Source organism: Manihot esculenta, chromosome 4, assembly GCF_001659605.2.
Source record: "Manihot esculenta cultivar AM560-2 chromosome 4, M.esculenta_v8, whole genome shotgun sequence".
Lineage (NCBI taxonomy): Eukaryota > Viridiplantae > Streptophyta > Magnoliopsida > Malpighiales > Euphorbiaceae > Manihot > Manihot esculenta.
The window spans coordinates 7,935,350-7,950,599 of NC_035164.2; the positions used below are offsets into that span (position 1 = coordinate 7,935,350).

The 15,250-nt window shown below is 28.8% G+C and overlaps 1 protein-coding gene across 1 annotated transcript; it reads left to right on the top strand.

Annotated features, from left to right (window-relative positions):
- The first annotated feature begins 4,287 nt into the window (after positions 1 to 4,287).
- On the top strand, positions 4,288 to 11,915 carry LOC110613828. The gene is made up of 7 exons (XM_021755172.2): positions 4,288 to 5,144; positions 6,467 to 6,522; positions 7,294 to 7,403; positions 7,506 to 7,665; positions 9,549 to 9,641; positions 10,162 to 10,293; positions 11,648 to 11,915. The coding sequence occupies exons 1-7, from the start codon at positions 4,406 to 4,408 to the stop codon at positions 11,654 to 11,656; spliced, it is 1,299 nt and encodes a 432-aa protein (XP_021610864.1). The 5' UTR covers positions 4,288 to 4,405; the 3' UTR covers positions 11,657 to 11,915.
- Positions 11,916 to 15,250: the final 3,335 nt, after the last annotated feature.

Here is a 15,250-nt window from a genome sequence, read left to right on the forward strand (position 1 = left end):
TTTATTTTTTAAAATTAAGTTTTCACATCGGTAGATCATTTAAAATTACAAAACATAATAAATAATAATAAACTAGTTATAATATTTATTTTTTAAGATTTATAATATTTTATTATTATATTAAAATTATTATGTATATGCATTAAAAATAATTATATTTTAAAACTTTATTTTTAATCATTATATATATTGTATAATAAATTAATACTATATTTATTTAATTAATATTATAAATTATTATATAGTCTTATTAGTCATTTTGCATACCAACGGTAACAATTAAATATAATTTTTCAAACATTAGCTATCAACAATTAGCTAAATTAAACAGAATTTTAGTATAATTATTAAAATTACTGAAAATAATATTAAATAGCGTATGTAAAGAAGTTTTTAGAATTAAATGATAATAATCTAATAATTTGTTTGATTAAATTATTATAAGCATCAAAATAAAAAAAAATTTCTTCAGCTTATTATTATTTTTTATTTTATTAGTTGATCTTAAAAATTTTTAAAAATAATAAATAAATAGATTAATTTATTTTTAGAGTTCATAAACTAATTGAATTAGTTTATAAACTAATTGTCAGGACAAACCCGTCTAAAGAAGAGGTGAGGAATCAATGCCATTCATTCATGTGGAATTTTTTTTCCTAAAACAATTATTTTGTCATACTTTGGAAGTGTTTAAGGTGTAAATGAAAGACCAATAGAAGCAAATAATAATAATTAAGATCAAATTGAATGTCTCTAACTCCCAACTGGCAATGACAACAATTCTGTCCACATGGGCTATGAGGAGAGAATCCTGCAAGACATGAATATCTATTATGAGTTTCTGTGTTGTCATTTTCCACTGTAAGCAGTTTGTAAAACTTTAGACAATTTGAATTTGTATGAAAATATAAACGACTGAGAGAAAGGTAGTGTAACTAATTATATATTCTTATTTTTATAAAGATATGGAAATTTTGTCAAATTGAGATATCTTTTTATTAAAAAAACAAATATCAAACTGTCTAAAGTTTTAGAAAGTGATTAAATATTAAAATCCATAAATTTTTTGTACCATTTTTTTAAAAATATAAAATATAAATATATAAAATATTTTAAATTAAATCTGTACACACATTCAAGAATATAAGTGTCGAATATAAGTGTCGAACATTGCTGACATGGCGTGTTCGACATTTTGAGTGTTAAACAAACTCTTTATTGAACATTCAAAGAATAGAACAACCTTGATCGAAAATAATTTTTTAGTTTGTATGATTTTTATTTTTTTTTTTGCATAATTTGATAAAAAATTCAGCCATAATTACTTAAAATCATAACATTCCATAAATAAACGACAGAGCGTTTCTTCCTTCTCACTACATAAAGCACAAATGGGATTCACTATTACATGTCTGTGAGACAAATTCGCTTTAGTTGGAAGAATACCTCGTAGTAATTTCTAGAAAAAAAAAATTGCACCCTTAGTTGTCCACAAACAGACCATATTTTATTCCAATGTATAGATTTTTTAAAAATAATTTATATTTAAAAAATTTATTGTTAAAATTTTTTTAAAAAATAAATTATTTTTATTATTAATTTAAAAAATAGAATATATCAATAATTTTATATATAGAAGTGTGTAGAAATAATTTTTTTATAGGAAAATATTTTTTATTAATTTTTTTAAAAAATTTTAAATAATAAAAATATAAAAAGTATAATAAATAAGAGAAGAATATTTTATATAAAAAATATTTATATAACAAATATTTTTTAATTATTTAATTTATATATAAAAATCTAATAAAATTCTAAAATATAGAAAATGATTTCTTATTTTGAGGAGTAACTCATTTTTATTTAAATAAAAAATATTTTCCATTTATTAAAACTTTTTTTTAGTACCCTAAGCTGAAAAAAATGTGAAAAATGTTGAATAAGTTTAGTTTGATTCACCTTTATAGTATAAAATATATAATTTTTATAAAATTTAATTTACTTCTGCAATAAAATAAATTTCCTTTATTTTATATCAAACAGTAATATAAATTCCTTTAAAATAACAGGCTTTTTCAAAATTTATTTTCATCACAATATTCATAATTTATTTTTTATATAAATTTCTATTAAATTTTTATAGAATTATAATATTATTATAATATATTAATTTTCAATAACTAAATTATATAAATAATATAAATAAAAATGATGCTTTAAAAAATATATAAATTTTAACTTTATTAAAATTAATAAACTAAATATATAAAAAATTTAAAAAAATATTATTATTGAAAGATATCGTGATTTCATAATCTTATAATCATTGTTTTTTTTTTTTTGCAATCTAACAATTTAATATTATAATAATTATGTTAATTTCAATATATTTGATTAAAAATTGAATTATCATCCATATTAAAAATATTAAAAATAATTATTTTAATAATATTTTTAGAATTATCTAATATTAATTTGGATATATTAATGTACTAATTCTTAATTATCTCAAAAGTTTTAATATTATTGTGTGTATATATATTCACTATTTTAGTTAATAATCCATTTTAATATTTGGTAATATTTATTAAAATTGTATATTTTAATGTCAATATTTAATTAAATTTTACAAAGTTTTTATAAAAAATAACTTAAAATCTTTAAAAAATAGAATTTTTTTTAATTTAAAACGTTTTACGTAAAATTTTATTTTAAAGTAAAATATCAATTTTTTAAAATAATAAAACTAATTAGAGTTTAACCTTAAATAATAATAATTTTTTAAAATTTTAAAAATATATTACTATATTTTTTAAATTAAAAAATCAAAACTAATGAATTTTTTAAATAGTAAATATTTAACTGTTAAAATTAATAGAGTAATTATATAGTTATTTTTTAAAATATTAAAAATATTTTAATATATAATTTTTTAAAATTAAAAGATTAATTGTTGTGATTTTATATAGTATAAAAATAAATAATAATTTTATTTTAATATAGAAAAAATTTATTATTTAATTTTTATATTATAAAGAAATTAATTAATTAATTTTTTAATTTTAAAAAATTATATATAAATATTAGTTAGTTTTAATCAATAAATGTTAATTATTTAGCCTTTAAAATTTAAAAATTAATTGGAGTTTTTTTTGGAGAAAATTACTTTTTAGTCTCTGAGGTATAACGTAATTAACATATTTATTCCTCTATTTTTAGAATCCAACGCTTTCGTCCTGAGATTTAATTCCGTCAAAATTAAAGGTTTTTCGGTAAAAAATACCGTTAGTGATAGGAAAAATGACCGAATTACCATTTTTAGAACCCAATACTTTAGTTTCTAAAATTTAATTCCTACAAATTTATAGGTCCCTCTCTCAAAGAATTGAAGGAAAAAACACATTTTTATCCCTAAGATATTACATAATTAATATATTTGTCCCTCTATTTTTTTGAATTAAATATTTTAGTCCCTAAAGTTTAATTTCGTCAAGGAAGAAAATCTCAAACTCAATCTCTATAAATAAATAAAAAATTTAATAAATTTAAATTTTAAATTCAGAAAAATAATAAAAATTAAAATATATAAAATTTAAATTATTAAAAATAAAAAGGTTAAAACTCAATATAAATATTTTTTGTGATGCTATTCGTCATCAATCACTGCTTGCCATTTTAAAAATTTATTAAAATGTCTTTGATATTTTAAAAAATTTACTAGTTATTTTTTTCGTTAATCTTAGTCATTAAGTATTATAAAAAAATTTAAAATTTCCATGATATGGAGTGACTAATTAGTAAATTTTTTAATAATTTGATGGATTAATTAATTTTTTTTCTAAACTATAGGGACTAAATAGTAAAATATTTAATGATAAAATTAATATAGGAATTAATTAGTAGACTTTTTAAAATATTAAAAAAATTTTAATATATTTTTTAAAATTAAAGGACTAAATAGCAAATTTTTTCATAATATAGGAACTAAATAATATTTTTTTTCTTTTTATTATTGATAAGGATATTTTTGGGATTATATTTATTCTTTTTCCTTTGATCAGGTGAAAATTATTGACTGAACATAAATTTTTTACGGAGGGACCTTTAATTTTAATGGAATTAAATCTCAGAGATAAGAGTGTTGGGTTCTAAACATAGAGGGACGAATCTGTTAATTATGTTATATTTTAGGGATTAAAAAATAATTTTTCCTTTTTTTTATAACGTATAGGGATTAAATAGTAATTTATCATAATACAAACAAAGGGTAAGCAGCGCTCCAAACTTCAGGGAAAGATGAGAACAAAGATATGAGCCATATATTACAGCTCTTTCATTTTTCCACTTTCTCCCACAGACGCTTTAACAGTAGCAATCTCTATTTCCTTTCTTGGGATGTAAATCAATGAACTCTGTTAACACTCTTCCCTACACTTCTCCTCCACACTACTACTGCTTCATCCACAACTCTTTTTCTGTTAAACGTCGCCGTTCTCGCCATTCCAGACGAAACCGCAACACCAAGACCTTCGAAATCAATCCCGGCAAGCGCTCTTTAGCTAACGATCATGTCAATGATAGCCAAAGTCTCAAATTAGTCCTTGATGTTAACCAATTATCATCTCTAACTTCTTCTAGATTCCATCGATTTGTTTCGTTGACGGAAGATGCTTATTATGATTTGAAGACTCTAATTACAGTAGATGAGAATAATCGGATTGTTTTCTCCTGTCGCAAATCAACGCTGCAGTTTACTGGAGCTGTATTGCTTTGCGGGTTTGTTTTAGTTTCGGTGATTAGGGTTTTAATCAAATTGGGGTTGGGATTTAGGAGTAGGTTAAGGATTCCGAAACAGAATGTTGTGGTTCGTAGAGATAGGAGTCTTGGAGGTAAAGAGGTCGTTGTAGCGACGGCAGGAAACGACAGAGAATCCGTGAAGAGGAAGAGTTCTAGGGTTTTGGACAATCCCCTTTCACCTCCGACTTGGGTTTTGGGGTCGGAGTTGGGGAGAGATGATTGGAGGAGTTATAGGGTAAGGAGTCAATCGAAGTTGCCAAAATGGTGGCCAGTTTCAGCGGCAGCGGAGCAGGACTTGGTGGTTGATAAGCAGGAGTACCAGAGGGAGGCCAACAGATTAATGCGAGGTTGGAGTCTTCTAAATTTTATCTAGTCATATGTTTCTATGAATTGATTACAATGTACATTCTATCATTATAACAAACAAAATTCAATTATTCAGCTTGGCAATTTCTTTCAGCCAATCCATGTTTAATATTTTTGTATGACAAAATTTGCTTATGGTTACAACTTCCTACGAAACAGACTGCATATTAATATATGGCTTGTATGAATTGGGTTAATAATCTGTAAGAATTTCCAAGAGAAAGTTTTGTTTTAAGTTGGAATTTTTTAAAGTGTAATTCTTGCTATTGGTTTTTGTTTCATTAATAAATAAGACAAATACTAGATGAGAATTTTCCTTGAAAATTTTGTTTAAAAAATTTTGGGATTGAAATTGAAATTCTTTACTTATGAATGGTTTGAGTCGAAGTATTGTTACTAAAAACATTGTGTTGCACACTGTAATTGATCCTAGTCTGGAGCTTCTTTTTTAATCAACTTGAAATTTTAGGTGTATTACTTCTTAATGAAATTTTATTGACCTCCAGCAAAAAAAAAAGATTCTTAGGGGTGATTACAAATTATCCTTTCAACTTTACATCATTAAAGTGTTAAACTAAATTTGAAAATTATTGCAATTGAGGAAAATTCTGAATCCCTTTTTCCTTCTTCTTGACCTAACATTTGTTTGGCAAAATTGGCAAATATTTATATTACCTGTTTGGCTTGTATAAAATGTTTGAATTTTAGAGAAACTTTGGATTTAGGGATTAACCTTTTTAAGTTTAATTAACATTCTAATTGCTTTTGTTTGTAAAAGCAATTTATGAACTCAATTACTTTATATGTGAATCTAAGTTAAAAAAAGGCAAGGTCTTCAATTCCGATGGCTTATAAAGTTCAAGATGACATTTTCATGATTTAAAATTTAGGCATCAATTTGTAATTAACCCCACATAATTTATTCAATTTATTTCCTTGATCTTAGGGGATTAATATGTCAAAATAATATTTGTGAGGTGTCCTCAATTTGAGTTTTGTTTTCTTGCATTCCCACTTCCCATATCTTCAATAACATTTCTATTAAGATAATTTGGGATGAACTGTATTCATTGCAAGTTTGCAACTATTCCTTAGCTTGAGTAACATTTCTTTGTTATTTTTTTTTTATTATCTGCTGTTTCTATGCCTATGCCTTAAAAGTCTTGTCCATGAGGTTGTATTTACTTGTACTTTATTGCTGGCCTTGCTCTTTGCTGCAGGTAAAGGATGCACATTTCTGAATTTTCAATAAATGCTATTAATATTTTTTGTGCTAGTTGCAACTCATCAACTTGATTTCCAGCAATCACGGACTATAGAACAAGTGGAAAGGATGTTACAGAGCATGATATAATTCAAGTCAGTGCTGTTGGATCCTTTTGTTTGTTATACCAATGCTTTAATTTTGCATGCCAAGAACTTCTTGATTTTCATTTTGAGTCATCACATTTGTCTCCTCTTTCCATTCCTTTTATAGTAACACAATCAACAATATTTTGATATCCTCTTAGCCCCCACCGCACTGTGTGGAAAAAAAGGATATTGGTGTATGGGTCACATAATCCCTACTGCTAATACAATTATCTGAAAAAATAATGGAAATATCATATATGAAAATCCCATTTGTTATCTGATTATCTTGCATCCTTTGTTTTGACCTTTATAATTGACTTTGATCAATTAAAACTTTCTGGTACTTTAATTTGGTTTGAGCTTACATCAGGCTGATTAAAATGAGGTTTAGACAAGAGACAGTTTCTCCAGTTTTGATAGAGGAGTAGCTGTCTTTTGGTGGTATTGTTTTACCTTTTCTTCTAATCCAGTTCTTTCATCTGGATAAAACTAATATATGTGCAGCTTGATTGATGAGAATATGAATGCATTATAGGCATTCTGCTTCAATATGTGTCCAAGTTTGGAAGCTGATTCTTCTTCGTCTTGCTTAAGTTCACATTTACTTTTCCTTTTTCTTTGACTTTATTTGGGTTAATAAAATTTTCTGCTAAATTTAGTAGAATTTTAGAAATGGTTTCTTTGTTTACGATTCAAAGATGCAGTTAATCATATTTTGGTTGCACTAGCTGATTCTCTATACGCAATGGATTTTTCTTTGCCTGTATGGGTGAGCAGTTACGTCGAATATGCAGGACATCTGGAGTACATGTCTCCTTTGACACCACAAATACTCGGGATGCTTTCTTTCGTACATCTGTTGACTATGTTTTGAATGTATGCAGCAGGTCTGAGGTTTACGCTTGCTTGAACCTTTCTGTTAGTTTCTAGTTCATGAATTTTGCTTCTGCTTGTTCCTTACTGTTGCAACTCGCTTTGCAATGCTCCAGGGCTCCAAGTTACTATAATGTTATTCAAATTGATGGTGAAGATGCACAGCAGTTCATTGCTGGGCTTGCTGAAAACATTGGACTTGAAAATATTCGTGCTGCAAGAATGGTGTCTGCAGCTGTTGCTGCACGCACTCGATCATGTTTCTTACAGGCATGGGTAATACTTCAGTCCTCTTAGCAGTTCATGATCTTACTACAAGTGACTCTTAATGAACACGCGTGCATTTGAATGAACAATGTTTTCTTTGACCTTTTATTAGCATGGCATGCTAAATTTATTTTGCTGCTGGGCCAAAATTTTGGAGATGCTGAAATTTTTCTAATATTTGTTTCAAATAATTCTTTTTGGAGTAATGTGGACAGAATGTCACATCATTCTCTGGGAACTCTATAAATTTGATTGTACTTCAGGGACATTTTAGGGATACTCTCCAATCCCAAGGATAATAGAGGAGGCAAATTTTATGTGAGGGCTTTAGTTGAAGAAGGAAAAAGGGAGATGTGAAGAAGTGAGCTGGGATCGTGTGATGTATTTTGGAGGGAAGTGGTTTGAATAGCAGCTAGTTGTTATAGAGTTTTGGAGGGAATTACTGAGTTAGCTACAGGTCAGCTCAAGTAGTTAGAGATGGTTACAGCATCCTTATAAAAGGGGAAAGGTAATGTACCTTAGGTTCATTCTTAGAGAATCAATAACAAGATCATTGTTCTCTCTCTATTCTACCTAATTCTCTTCTCATCCAATCTGGTTCTTTCTTCTCTGATCGAATTCTAATCTTCTATTTCTCATCTCAATTTCTTCTCTTTCTCATCTTTAATTTCTGTTCCAGTTCCTGTTCTTAACCGGGATACCTCTTCTCAGCCCTGGATAAGTACTTCGTTGCAACTAACTGGATATTTAACTTTTCTTAGTAATGTTGCTCCTTTAATCCCTTTAATTCCCATTCTTATATCGCCTCTATGCATATGTCCGGTGCACTTGCAGTGGCAGCCAATATTTTATTTTTGTAGTCATTGTGATTATGCTGTCACCATAACTTTCTAAATATTAGGTATGGAAGATGATTGATGATGGGTGCAAACTAAGGTAGCGAGAGTCTTGCATGATTATTTCATTAAACAGGCCTGGCATCTGTTGTCAGATGAAACCGATCATGAGCTAGGAGAACCAAAATTGATTGTGTTGGGAATTCTGTTTGATATGTAATGTCCAGCTTGTCTCATGCTTGATAAGATTATAATTTTTGTTTAGCATTCTCTTCAATCATGGCTGTTGTTAGGAACAACCATTAACAAGGAAGAAATGAAAAAGTTGTGCAGCTATTTGAGCAAGAAGAATGGGGCAACGGGGATGCTTTGTGAAATTAATAATAATTTAAAATAAGCTACATTTATGTGAAAAATAAGAATGGTTGTGGAAGATAGATGAATTATTATTGCAAACAGAGGATTTGGCCATTCTACCAACTGCTATGCTGCTTGGTAAGCTGTTATTTCTTCAGTCAAAAAAGAAATAGGCGAAAAGGCAAGAAAGTGTGTGAAGAGAACAGAAGAAGAAATGAGGCTTCTCTCTTTGTCCAAATTTATTTACTACATCTAGATCCATTAGCATAAAATTCACAGCTCTTCCATCGTTAGCTCTTAATTTTTAGGGAGATGGGGGACAGCAGGTTGGAGAAACCATTTCTTAGTTGATGTATTTTCCTATCTTGCTTCACCTTTTCTTTTCCTTCCAAATTTCTATGCTTTTTCTTTAAACAGTTCTTTAGTATTTGTCTTGTGTCTAAGACTTTTCGCCAACAAACATGAGTTTTGAAATCCTTGCCTCACTCTGAATTTTTTATTATTTATTTATTTTGGATGGGGGTGTTTAAAGTTGAGAAAACTGAGAATCCTTTCTGTGCATTTCAATGTCCTTTCTTGCCTTCTCAAAAGTCTGTTCTAGAAGAAGAAAAAATAAAGTATCCGTTTTTATTGTCTTTTAATCTACTTTTGGTTGTTTCATTAAGTTGATGTTCTACCTTTGCTATCTATTGGGTGCAGGCTCTGGAAGTTCAAGGTAAACATTCTGAAGCAGTACTAGAACTGTCAAAGATATGCGTTATTCTCCGAACATTTCCTCCTGAAGAATCGTCGGTATGATGTTGGTTTGTTGACGTTACTGTACATTTTTCCTTTATGGTCCTTTTTTATTCAAAATAATTTCTTTCAATGTCATAAAAATCAGTCCACATAGCCAGTTAATCAGTCTTAAGTGGGTTTTTTTTTTGCCAAAGTCGTAAGTGGGTTAAATTGCACCAACAATCACTAAACTGATAACTGAATTTTATTGTGATCACACAAGATCAATTTATTACAATTAGGTTAATAAATTTTACTTTTATTTCAATTACATATGATTGAACATATTACAATCAATTGATGGTAGGCATTTTGTCTCTCTTAATTTTTAAAGTTTAATTTAAATTTATGTTTGCTATGGATTCAAATCTGCTAAATGTTATTTGTGGATTATTACCTTGCCTCTTGTAGCTTTGTGCATTTGTTGGTATTATAATTTAGACCAATGTTTTTTAATCATTGTTTGGAAGTGCATGTAGAGGGTGATTATTCCACTTGTTTATGACTTGCTCACAAATGCGTTGTTATTTTGAAGCCTGAAATGGAGATGGTTGCCCGGGGCCTAGGAAAACACTTGAAAGCGGAGCAGAGGGAACTTCTAATGGATATGTATGTTTCAGTTTGCGGCGAAGAGTCTCATAGAAGTGCAGCGGATGCTCTTGGTTTGGTTTGTCCATGTTCTTCCTTCTGCTGAAATTATTTTTGAGCAAATATTAACTTCATTGAACTTTTGGAATTGTATTTGTTTTCAAATAAAAATAATACGAATTTTTCATTTTTATGCATAGAATAATCTAAGCAAGCTAAATGGTGAAAAAGTTTCAATATGACCAGCCTCAACTAGTTTGGGATTAAGGCCTAGTTATTTTTAGGGGTTAAGATTAATTAGTTTAATTGAAAATCAACCCCAATGGATATAGTTCAGTTTTCGGTTAATTATCTCATTTCAGTTTTCATTTTAAAAAAATTTTGGTTAATTGGTTTAGTTCAGTTAATTTAGTGAAAAAAAAAACTGAACTAATAAAAAAGAACCAATTTCCACAATATATTGTGACTTTGAGCCTCGTCACAAAACCCTTTTATTTTTCACTTTAAAAACTTCATGCCTCTTCTTACCTTCTTTCGATTCTCTTATTGACTCATGCCTTCCATCTTCATCTTCTTTCCCTCTATCTCTCAACTTCTTTTCTTCTCTCTAAATAACTTCATATGACAATTGCTCTGCTTATCTCCTGGCGGCCTTCATCTTGGTTCTGAAAATTATGCGTGAAGACTGAGATTTGAGAAGACACAGGCATACAGCCGATGCATCTTCATTCATTGTTTTATCTCACTTTTGGCTCATGGTTCTGGCCTTTTGAGTTTGAGAAGACACAGCTGTTGTCTTCTCAAACCCTGAAGGCCAGAAGCAGGAACCAAAAGCAAGATAATGCATCGGCTGTCTTCTCCAGCACAGAAGTTGAATCATGAACCCAAATGCGAGATGATTCATCCGTTGCTGTATCATTGTTCTGTATTAGGTTCTTCATCGCCCATTGTTCTGGTTCATGTGAACGACTGTGATTCTGGGTTTGTGCATAGTCTTTTAATTTCTATTTGATTCTGATCTGTGATGATTTGATGCGAAATTTCTTACTTCTGAATTCCGATTAAATTTATTTTCTGATTATGTGTGTTATTACGAATTATATTTTGTAATTCTTTTGATTGATTTGAGTTGTATGGGGTTTGACCCGTCTGTGTTAGGGAGGGACTGGTTCCAATGGCTTCAGTTAACCGATGAAATTTAGTTTTCAATTATGTGGGCTAAATGCACCGACCGATTATGCACATTTAGTTTTTCATTCTAGCTTAAATCATGATTATGCACATTTAGTTTTTCATTCTAGCTTAAATCATGGCTACATGTATAGCTTCCTTTAGCAGTAGTAAGCAATAGCATTCAGCTAAAATGCAGCTGCGCTATTTTCTATTATCCTTGTATGGAGTGAGTTGCTAATATCCTCCCTTTTTCCTTGCAGATGCTCTAGCCTGGAGGCGTTGGTGATCAACATGACAGCAACCATACATGAATATTGTCTCGAAATACTCTTAATTGTTTTTTCTTCCAATAATTATACATTCATTAGTTGCAAAATTTAATAAAGGTAACACTGTAGGTTGCCAATTAATCAATATCATTTTTTCTTGTACCCAGTAATAATATTGTTCAGTTGTTTACTCTTGACTATTAGGACATTTTGGTTCTGATATGATTTTTACTAAGAATGAGAATTAGAATTAAATTTAGGGTTTTTTTTTTTATTTTTAAAAACTATATTTAGAATTAAATTTCGGCAGAAGGGAGTGACCAAATTATTTTACTAATAATGATATGATTTTTATATTTTGAAAATTAGATTATTTACTTTTTTAACTTTCTTTATATGCAAAATTAGTTCATTTCATACTTAATATTGCTATTAGTTATATTCTTATTCTCCAATTTTATGATTAGTTATAAATTTTAGTTTTTATTCTTGCCGTGACCTTTCCTTTCTTTAAAATTACTAGATGATATTATTAATAATTACAAAATTAAGGGAATGAAAATTTAAAATAATTATATTAAATTGAGATGAAAGAGTAATTTATTTGAAAATATAAAATTGATAGGAATTTAGTGTGATGGAATCTAAACTAAACAGTCAATTTTTTTGTTATTAGGGATAAACTTAAGGGCAAAATTGTACTTTTAAAAATAAATTTGAATATGTAATTAAAATTATTATTATACTTTTAAATTATTTTTATTAGTTTGTCTAAAAGTTTAAAAGTCTATTTAAAAAGTAATGACAAATATAATGCTTAAAGTGTTTTTTTTTAAATTAACAAAATGATTTTTTAATTTAAATTTCTTAAGTTAAACTTTATATTTAAATAATAAATATATCTTATATGTATTCTAAAAGAAAAATTACCTATAAATGAATTCCTGTTTGTAATAATATAATAAATGCCAAGTTTCTGATTGTCATATATAAAATATTTTATTAAGTGGTTATGCTAAAAAATTATATACCTATTGTATGCTTTTTACTTCTCTTTTCATACTTTAGTTATTGCAAAAGGTAATATTTTTCATGCCTTAAGTCAATTGTAATATTTCTAAGCATCTTTGTAGAAAAAGAAAATAAGCTTTTCTTTCATCTAAACTCGAAGAATTTGACATAAAACTTGAAATAGTAAGTATATGATTTACATCTATGCATAAGCATTTACATGAAATATTTTCATGTATAATAAATATAAAGTATATTTATTATAATAAAAGTTCAATTATAATAAATAATTATTATAATTTTTTTTACTCCTTAAAACTTTAACTCCCAAAAAATATTTAAGCTGATCCAAGTCCTTCGTATGAAAACTTACATGCAAAAAGGATTTGAGAGAAGAGATTCGTGTACTATTATTCTCTATAATGATAATGTCTTCAACATACATAATAAAGAGAATAATACCAGCATCTGAAATTTTATTAAGAAGACTGAGTGATCACACTTACCTTTTTTTTTTAATCCAAATTCTTGAACAAATTCACTAAACTTACCAAACCATGCACGGGAATTCTATTTTAAATCATATAAAGATTGCTTCAAATAACAGACTTTATCATACTCCCCCGTGAACAATAAACCTAGGTGGTTGTTCCATATATATTCCTCTTGGAGGTCACCATATAAAAATGCAATTTTGATATCTAACTAGTGTAAAGGCTAATGCTAAGAAGCAGCTAAGGAGATAAACAAGCAGCTAAGGAGATAAACAAGCAAACTGGGGTTATTTTGGCCATAGGAGAAAAAGTGTCAGAATAGTCAACATCATAGGTTTGTGCATAGCCTTTAGTGACAAGACGTGCTTTAAGTCTCACTACAGAACATCTAGATTGACTTTGATGGCAAAAACTCATTTACAGCCCACAATCTTCTTGCTAGAGGGTAAATCAACTAGTTTCCAATTATGATTTTCATCTAGAGCTTTAATCTCCTCAAACATTGCACCACGCCATCCAAAATGGGTCAGGGCCTTTTTAACTATCTTACGTAAAGAAATGGAACATGGAGAGACAATTAAGAGGTAGAAGAAGGAGACAGATGATCATAAGAAAGAAAGTTAGAAACATAATAGGTAGACTTACACTGTCATTTACCTTTATAAAGACTAATGAGGAGGTCAAGGTCACTCGGTAGTGGATCCAATGGCGAAGAAAATTCTGGTACAAGACATGTATCATTAGGTATTGGTTTCCGAGAGTAAACTTGAATAACGAACGAATTAACAGGAGGATGAGTACTAGGAGGCCACCATCAGATGGTACAGTAGAAGGCATATTTAAGGAGTTTCCACCATCAGATGTGATTCTATAGATGAGCCACTCATCGTCCTCCTCCTGACCAGTAGAGGTTTATGCAACAGGATAAAAAGGAATTTACTCGGAAAATGTTATATCTATTGAGACTAGATATTTATTGAACTCTAGATAGTAACATCGATACCCCTTTTGAAGGCGAGAATATCCCAAAAAGACACACTTTAAAGCTTTAGGATCAAGTTTAGTCATATGAGGTCTAACATTCCAAACGTAGCAAGTGCTGCCAAAAAGTCATGGTTCTAGAGGAAATAATGACTTCTTAGAAAAGATGATATTATAGAGAGTATTACCATTTAGTATTGTGGAGAGCATGCAGTTAATAAGGAAGCATGCAGTAGAGACAGTATCGGTCCAAAATTGCTTAGGAATTTACATTTGAAACAATAGAGATCGAGCAGTCTCAAAGAGATGCTGATTCTTCTTTTTAGCTACCCCATTTTGAGCGGGTATATCAACACATGATAACTGGTGAAGAATCATGTTGAGTCATATAAGCCTGGAATGATTCTAAGATTTATTCTTTAGCATTGTCGCTTCACAAAATTTCCACAGAAAAATTAAATTGAGTCTTGATTTCAGCACAAAACGCAAAGAAATGAGAAAACACTTTTGAACGATACTTCATAAAATAAATCCAAACCATTCTAGAGAAATCATCCACAAAAGTGATAAAATATCTGAATTTAGTCTTAGACCCAACCGAATATAGTCCCCAAACATCTAAATGAACTAATTCAAAAGCAGATTTAGCTCGGTTATTGACTCTAGAACTTAAAGAGTTTCGATGATATTTGGCAAAATGATATGACTCACACTCCACTGAAGATACCTTATGAAATTAATGGCATAGCTTCTTTACAATCGGTAAAGAAAGATGTCCCAACCGATAATGTACTTCGAACTGAGACACGACACTGGAGCAAGCAATAGACCAAGGCACCCATGCATCCAAAAAGTAGAGACCCCCATATATATATGTCTTTTACCAATAATTTCCTTCGTTACAAGATCTTGAATGAGACAATGATCATAAAATAAAGAGACACAACAATTTAGGTCTTTGGTAAGTTTACTCACAGAGATTAAATTAAAGGTAAGATTAGGTAAACTTAGCACAGATGATAGGGTAATAGACGGAGTAGGTTTAACAGCCCTAGAACTTTCAATATTATAAGTTGATCCATTAGCTATGGTAATAGGAGAAAGTGCT

Bases quoted from the DNA above. Each gene is read 5' to 3' on its own strand.
- LOC110613828 (XM_021755172.2), top strand. From the start codon at position 4,406: ATGAACTCTGTTAACACTCTTCCCTACACTTCTCCTCCACACTACTAC. The intron at 5,145-6,466 runs GTTGGAGTCTTC...CTTGATTTCCAG, and splicing joins GGCCAACAGATTAATGCGAG to CAATCACGGACTATAGAACA. The intron at 6,523-7,293 runs GTCAGTGCTGTT...ATGGGTGAGCAG, and splicing joins CAGAGCATGATATAATTCAA to TTACGTCGAATATGCAGGAC.